The 8,496-nt window shown below is 41.6% G+C and overlaps 1 protein-coding gene across 2 annotated transcripts in view; it reads right to left on the reverse strand.

Moving 5' to 3' along the window:
- MYL10 (myosin light chain 10) overlaps positions 1-8,496 on the reverse strand; it is a 44,039-nt gene that overhangs the window by 7,786 nt on the left and 27,757 nt on the right. For both annotated transcript variants that reach the window (XM_019511452.1, XM_019511451.1), the window contains exon 5: positions 5,322-5,400. In XM_019511452.1, the coding sequence (XP_019366997.1) occupies positions 5,322-5,400 (79 nt within the window). The remainder of the gene's footprint in view (positions 1-5,321; positions 5,401-8,496) is intronic.

Genomic DNA, 8,496 nt, shown 5'->3' on the forward strand with positions numbered 1-8,496 from the left:
GGCATCTGGGGTGCTGGAGAGGGTGGAGGGGGAGGGGCAATAGGCCTGATCCAGATCACTGGGGGAGGGGGCCAAGTGGGGTGTTTACACTAAAGCATAGCTTATAGTGGCTACACCTTAGTGCAGGGGTGGGCAACATTTTTGGACAGAGTGCCAAAAACACTGGCAACCTCAACTTGTAAGATGTTGGCATGCCAGGGGTGGCTTCTACACTATGGTGGATTTACCACTTTAACTATTCTGGTTTAGTGAAAACAGTTCCTTATTTTGGTGTGTTGACATGGACAGATTGTTCCCACATTTAATCTTTTCCCACGTTTTTTAAAGTAGGAGAGCACTAATTTAAGGTGGGTCTTTTTATTGTTATTACCAAAAATAATTATGCCCCATCAGAAAATACTAAATCTATATAAAATAGATTACAAGCTAATAAGTGTGAGTTTCAATCAGATATATATAAACTTTTTGAAACACCTATTATAAAAAGATTTCTGTTCCGCTTTGTATTTTTTGAAAATGGACTGTTTGGTGGTTGGGTAGGATGACCGTATTATTTTTAAGGAAATCTGGGACATTACTCCCCTGCTGATCCCTGCCCCAGGCAGGAGGAGTGGTGCCCAGCCCAGCCCACCCCACCTCAGACACTGCTCAGGAGAGCACCAAAGGGCACCAAAATACAAGTTTGCCCAGGACACCACACACACGCGCGCGCACACAGACACACATGTGAGCAGCCCATGCTCACACCACTGCTCTCCCCCTGTCCTGCCCTGGCTGATCCCTGCCCCAGGCAAAAGAAGTGGTACTCAGGCTAGCCCACCCCCCGCCTCCAGCCACCGCTCAAGAGGAGCTGGGTGGACAGTTTGGGTGGGTTAGCACCAATCCAGGATTTTTGTTTCCATTTTCACCAACCAGCCAGGATATTGGGACACCCTATGAAATCTGGGACTGTCCCAGCCAAACCAGGACATATATGGTCACCCTCTGGTTGGGGGCAGGTGGAGCTCTTTAAAGGGTCATTAATGTTATTAATTTAAAGCAAAATCTTTTAAAAATAAATCAGAATTTCTTTACTAAAGAAACCTATCTGCATGAGAACTGCTTTACTGACATACAAAAACTGGGCAAGCATCTTAAGTCTGGAAGCTGTGTTACCAGCAAACCTGCACTATAGTAAAACGATCATCTCTGATTCTTCTATGGAAAAACAACCCTCCCATGAGTGAAACAAGCTAGACCACATCTAACCTCCTCATACCTCTGGCTAATATCAGTATGCCTGTAGAAATCTGTTGTCTAGGCATAGCCCATTTTTAATAAGAAGAATGTACATTTCTGAGTATGTATGTCCTTGGTGTTAAGTCCCCACAGATGGAAACGTAAGTGAGACGTGAAGTTTCTGGATAACAGCTGGGACCTAGCAAGGGAACAAAATACTGAAAATGTTCACACAAGATTGTTCTAGAAATATTTTCCACTCTTAGATACAGCTTTAGTTGCAATATATTTCCAGTATTCTTTTCCCATGCCCTTTATTTAGCAAAGGCATATGAAAACTTTCTTCATTACTAGTTATCACACTGCTGTTTTTGTCTTAACCAGATCATTCGTTAAGTTGTCATAGTTTTGAAGTGGAATTTTCAAATGATCTGCTGTTGAATGAACTAGCAAGATAGTCCTCATATAAATAAATTGATTATCAGATATATATGGTCTAGAACAAATAGCATTAGTGAAATGTAAATAGGAAACCAAAGAGCTTGATGAATGGAAAGAAGCGCTTAAAATACTTGTGTCAGGAATCACAAAGAAACTTCATTTTGCACAGGCTTGAATTAGTAGATCTAGGTGCTATGTGTCTTCTCTTCACATGCTTAAAGAGTTTGTGGAAAGGAAAAAAGATCAAATGTCTAATTAATCTTTTGATGCGTCACCCAGCAAGCTGTGGCACACTCACAAGGAAGGAGGACTGGGGTAAGGACCTACGCACATTTTCCGTTATTTATTTTATAGGGAAATGAGCACTCACAATTTCCAAAACTAGAAGCCATGCCCTTTTTTTCTTTTTTTTCCTTTTCTTTTCTTTCTTTTCTTTTTTTTTTTTTTTTTTGCTTTGCATACTATTTATTTCTCAAATAAAATAAAATAAAAATCAAAGCCTTCTGGCAACTTTACAGAAACCAGTCCCCATTTGCCTTGATGTGGGACATGAGATGGTATCTGTCCTGGCCAATATCAACTGCTTCTAGTATTAAAAATATTTTGGTTGCTCCTTTGATTTCCAAATAATTTCAGAAAACTACCTTGGAAATCTATAGGGCAATTTGATTCTTAACAGAGACTGCCCCTCACACAATGAAGTCTGGGAAAAAAGGGTTTATGTGAGCACTGCTCTGCATCACGGTTGTGGGAACATCACCAGTTTAGCCAACTGAATCGCTAAAGGGCCAAAATAAATTTGACCTAGGGCCAGATCTTCAGTTGGTGCAAATCAACAAAGATTTGTTGACTTCAGTATTGGAGGCAGTTGATATTGGCCTGACTCACTTATCCAATGAATAGCATTTGAGACTGAGTCATCTGACTTTTCCAAAAGCTGTGCCAGTTTACTCCAACTGATGATCTGGCCCCCCAAGTATTTTCTTTCTTTGACATCATTGTATAGGAGGAAGTGTGTGAGTGTGCGTGTGTGGTATAAAGATGCGGAGAAACAAAATTGGTCATAGAATTTGGAAGTCAGTTGCAAACTCCTGGAGCTTTTGGAAAGGTTAGAAGACTCCATCCCAATTGCCGTTGGATGGATGAAGTGAGTCATTTCCAGACAAGAGGTGAAAACACGCAGGAGGAAAGGACATAAAAATTCCCAGATGGATTTAGCCGCTATGAGCATAAAAATAAATTCTGATTATAAGGTTAACGTGGCTGGTTTGGGGGCGGGGGGGGATCCATTCTAGTATGTTTTATATGGAGAGAGATTATTTATTAACATTAAATCTCATATTGACTATGGCTGGATGAGCCACTGTAAAAAATATTGCGAAATCTTCTAATGTCTAAAACTTGGAAGCATATGAATAGAAGTTAAACCTCAAAGACATTCACAGAATTGATTTAATGGTTTGTTCTGTAATGATCAACATTACCCTCGGGTCTAATAAGTAAATATAATGCTCTGCTGTGGTGATGAACTAAAACAATTGTCTGATGCTAGCCATGCAGTTGGTGGGGGAGGGAAGGTTGACCTTTTGCATCAATGGAGAAAACCAAACATTTTGTGCTCTCTTCTTCATCTTGGAATGCGATTCTAATTCATCTCAACCTCCAACTAGCTTCACTGAGACCTTGCCACAGCCAAGGAACGTGGGACTGGGCACCAGTTGGTGAAGTGCCGATTCTGTATTCAATGCATTGCTAGGGACAGCGGGGGGAAATGGAACATTACATGGTCCTGGTATCTTCTGAAGGTTGCATTTCATGGTTGTGATTTCACTACTTGGTGATCCAGCCTATTGGCAACAGGATAAATTGTACTCTGATTTTTAGTCACTTCTGCTATCTCTCTCTTATAGCCCAGCAGAGAGCTGTTCCAAAGTTGTCTGGGTAATATTAGCCTAGAAACAAGCATGAGGGCTGTTAACCCCGGTTTTTTTTCTGACTGTGGAGAGGATTGTCTCTTATTTTATTTTTACATTACTTAGTACAGTGATTCTCAGTCAGGATGCTGGGGCACCCTGGGGTGCTGTGAGATACTTTGAAGCCTGCCCCAGGGAGTATGAGGAGATAAGCAGATAAGGGCAGGCTCAGGGTCTCCCTGTCTTGATACTCCCCTGCTCCCACTGTCCAGCCCCTCTGCAAAGAGGTAAGCATCATAATAAATTAATTAGTTTTTGAAAAAGTGTGCTGCTTAATTTTTAAAGGTCACAGAGACTTGCCTTGAGCCTAAAAAAGTTGAGAACCACTGACTTAGTACAAGGCTTTGATGCCTCAAGTTCCAGTATGATAGCAATATGTCATAGGAATGGAAGGAGACTTTCTCTATTAACTTAATTTTTTAAAACTTACTTCTACAGTCCATCAATGAAACCAATTACAATTCGGAAACCTGTTACAGACTAAACACAGACAGCACAGAGTCTGGTAATGTCACAGACTACTTGCAGATCACTCATATCATAACAGAATTTAAAGAATCCCTTGATGCAGTAGCAGAGTTTACCTTTAGTTTAGTTTGGGGTGCTTGATTTGACCTGCATACTGCAAAGCGACAGGGGCAGCTGACCAGCTTGTGTCCCAGGTAACTGTACTGCTTCCTCTGCCCCAGAACCGACTTCAGCCTTGATGCACGTATAACTTTATAGCACATGGGTTTTTGAGCAGTACTCTTTGTAAAGTGGGTGTTGTAAAAGGTATTTGAACTGGCTGCTGTAAAGTGAATATCTAGGTCCTGATTCATCAAGGTAGGTAAGCATATGTCTAACTTCTTCCTGCATGTGCCCCAACTGAAGTCCCAGGTCAGAGCTCCTTAACTATTTCCTCTCATACAAAATCAGTCACTTCTTGAATCTGATTCTCATTTACCCTAATGCTCCTTTTTATCATTCTTGCAGCATAAATGGGCTATTAAGTGTGTATAATTAACAGGTACTTGAAAGCTCTGACATTGGTGTAAAGCAGCCATCGTGCAAATGAGAATTGGACCCTACATCTTTATATATAAAGCTCAGTTTTGGAAGCTGTGTTTCTAATAATAAAAATACTAATAGTAATAATATTTGATTAGGCTTCCACTGTATCCACTGGGGACCAGGAAAGCTAGAGCAAATCATCAGTTAGGAGCCGAGGGTTCGAATGGTAAACATTTAACAAGGAAACTTCCTTTCTCTGCAGCCATCTCCCTTTATTAATTAGACTGTTCCCTCTATTTTTAAAAGAGAACTAGCCTCCCCCTTCGAGTCAAGACCTTTCTGGGAGTTAGGCACCAGACATTCATTTTAATTTTACATGTGGAGTTAATCTACAAAGAGTCATGTGTTGATTTATATCCAGACCTTGAAAAAAGGCTATCTAATGGCCTGCATGTGATTATATTTCCGTTCCCTTTTGAGATGTCCAAAGACAATAACATCTCTTTTTGGGGGGGCTGCAAGTACAAGTATACAATAGTTTAGTCTTTGACTCTGACTTACAAAGCTACATACTTTTCTGCCTGCCAGCTCCTTTGCCTCTTCAGATGCTACAAAATATAGTACTTCACATGCCTTTAAATTTTCCTTTAAGCAGTGCAATTATTAAAAAAAAAAAAAGATTTGAAATAAACTTACTAGTCTGCCTTTATGTGGCCTTTTCCTTCTGGGTCAAATATCTTAAAAGCATTCAGAATGGTCTCTTCTGGGTCTGTGCCTAAAAATAAATTAAATATAATTTAGTTGTTCATGTGTGTGTTTGTGTAGCTACCTAATATTTGTTAAATAATTGAATTCATTTAAAAACACAGGAAAAAATGGAGAACTCTGCAGTTGTAGGCTGGAAAACAAAGGTTTCTTGAGTCGGCAGCATTTGTCATGTCAGATAAACAATGAAGGTGAATAGTTCAATGTTCAGAAGCTTAAAAATAATAGCTCATATCTATTCTGTGTCTGCAGGAGAGAAAACTTCCAGGAACTGGTCTCCAATATCAGTACCCAGAGGATTAGTGGCTTTCAGAAATGAAAATATAACAAACTGTTTCCCCGACTGGTTTCCTTTAATCTTGTACTGTACATTTGTTGTAAAAACACTTTTTGATGTTTTTTAGTCCTCACTATATAGGGAAGAGGTTATTTCCCTCACAAAAGGAAGTGGAGGTAGTCACAAAACTGAAATGCCAATGTAATGCAATGGAAACAATGGATCAATGTATAATAGTGATTTGCACTTATGTTCTGTAGAGTGCTTCCCTTGGAGTATCTCAGAGCACCCTACATCTCACACCTATATGTCTGAGGAGTAGATATACATGACTTAGAGGAGGAGGAGCATCAAGGCACAAGACCAGGATCTAGGAGATTTGGCCTTGGTTCTAAGATCAGCAAAAGACTTTCTGCTTAACCTTGAACAAGTCATTTATGGCCTGTCCACATTGCCCCCAAGGTGAATCCAAGAGCACCACCTGGAAGCACTCTGCCCCACCTCCCCCTCTTCCCACCTACTCACTCCCTCTTAGCATGCATGAGAGCCAGAAATTAGACAGTGCAGCTGGTTTAGCACGGTTTACTTTGCCAGAGAACAAGCCAAGCAACACTTAAAAGACAGAGAGCTGGAGAGGTTCTGGGTGAAGCCAAGGCTGCACTGAACCACTGCTGCATTTCTAGGGTCTGGCATGAGCTGTATAGGGGCAAGAGTAGAACGTGGTGTTCTTCAGCTTCTCCAGAGGCAGTGTAGGCATGCCCTTAGTCTCTCAGCCCCTCAGTCCCCATCTGTGAAACAGAAATAATATGCCTTACCCTCCCACACTGTTGTTCTGTCTCATCTACTGAGACTGAAAGTATTTTGGGTCAGGAACTCTTTTTCACTGTGTGCATGCATAGCACTGAGCACAATGGGCCCTGCTCCCTGGTTGAGACCCTGAGTGACACCACAGTACGAGTCATTCTAAATAGTAATAATAAGGAATCTGTTTTACAAACAACTGAACTGAATCCCAAAATCTTCGAGTCTTCAAAGTATAACTGAAGGCACAGACAGAAGTAACAATTTTTGCCTGATCTAGCCCCTGAAAGTGCTCTATAGCCACGACCAAACAGAAGTGCATGGCTAAAGAATACCTAACAGGTTCTGATCCTGCAAAGATCTGAACCCTCATCGCCTGAGGGTTCAGATGAAGATGCCACAGAACAAAATAGGGGGTTTTCAGCTAGTGCTGGATGGGGGAGGGGGGGCTCCAATCGACCCACCCCACCCTCCAGCACCAGCTGGAGAATTCCCAGAACAAGATCCCTTCACTCCCTTTCCCCCTTCCATTCTGAAAACAGTGCCAAGGCTGCAAAGAGGGCAGGGGCATTGCTAGGCTTGCAGCTGCTTTAAACAGAAGCTGGATTCCCCAACCCCAGGACCCAACAATGAATTTCTCTTGGGTCCCAGAGATCATTGTAACTCACAGTGCTTCCTGCAAAGCACCATGAGTTACAATGCGGAGCTGCTCTTCTGTCTGTAGCTGATAATAGTTTCTGTGAGTAGCAATGTCACTGTCACACAACATGACAGAGACAGAAGCAGGATTAGAACCTAGGGATTCTGTTTCTCAGCTGCTTGGTCTATGTATTAATCATGCCTCTAGACCACCCCCAGAGAGGTTTGTTTTCTTCAAAAATTTCAAAAGAACTTTTAATACATGGAGGTGCAGTATCAGAACAGCTAGAGTGTTTAATGATCCATGGACCAATGGGTCTTTTCCTAAGCCTTTCCACCACTGGACGTGGAGTATTCTTCTACCAATTTCTGGATGTTCATTTCAAACAACAGTGACTACGTGCTCAAGATAATGAGTGTTTTGATTGTCCCATGTGGCAAAACTTCTCACAGCTCCAAGGAGGGGGTTGCATCTTAAGCAGTCACCACTGTGTGGGGGATTTTTTTTTTTGTTCTACATTTTCTACTCTGTCGTATCCTTGGACTTTGGCTTTGAAGAGAAGCAATGCAGCAGGCATTCTTTATTGATTAGCTGGTAAATAAAGTGGTTTCTTTGATGTGCGGCATCTCTGTTTTCTGTACAAATTGTATTATTCTGACTCCCTGTAGAAACAGCTCCATGTGGTTGGCATTAACATAAACTGAGTTTTGTTAGCTGTTCATCTGGCATCATAATATCAATATACAAAGCTAAAGCTCGTCTCAAAAATCCCAGCTTCCCTTTTATGACAGAAATCAATTATAGCACAACAAATTTTACTTAGAAAGCACCTTTCACCAAACTCTCTGAGTGGTACTTAGCTAATAAAAAGTGTTGCAAAATTGCCATATCCACTTCCTCCAGCCCTTTCTCCCTTTATAATTGTACTACAAAGACTCTTCATCCCAATTAGTTTTGATTGGGAATGTGCAGTCTTTTGGCTCTGCTTATTTTGCATGACAAACCCAACCAGAAGGGCATGACAAGCACAGCTGTGATTTTCCCTTCCACAAATGGAAAAAAAAAAGCTCTCCTGCTAATAGCCAACAGGAAACCTGCAGACAAGAGGGGCATGCTTCACCCGTTTACCTTCCTGTGCTGGCTCCATTTTCATGCCACACAGTTGGCAGGGCTCAAATCCCATCAGGCATCAGTGATTGTGGGAAGCAGAGGGAAGAAAAGGAAATAGGAAGAGGGGCATTTTGCCATGCTCTGTGTGATCACAGACATCATGAATGGGCAGCGCCGGCACACTAGTGCACTCCAGAAGGATGAATCAAAATACCCAGTGTGCCCCAGAAAAAACACTATGAATGAGGCTGAGTTTTACCTTCTAAGGTCTTGCCAAC

This window comes from Gavialis gangeticus, unplaced genomic scaffold, assembly GCF_001723915.1.
Source record: "Gavialis gangeticus isolate Ggan-Ray unplaced genomic scaffold, GavGan_comp1, whole genome shotgun sequence".
NCBI classification, from domain to species: domain Eukaryota; kingdom Metazoa; phylum Chordata; order Crocodylia; family Gavialidae; genus Gavialis; species Gavialis gangeticus.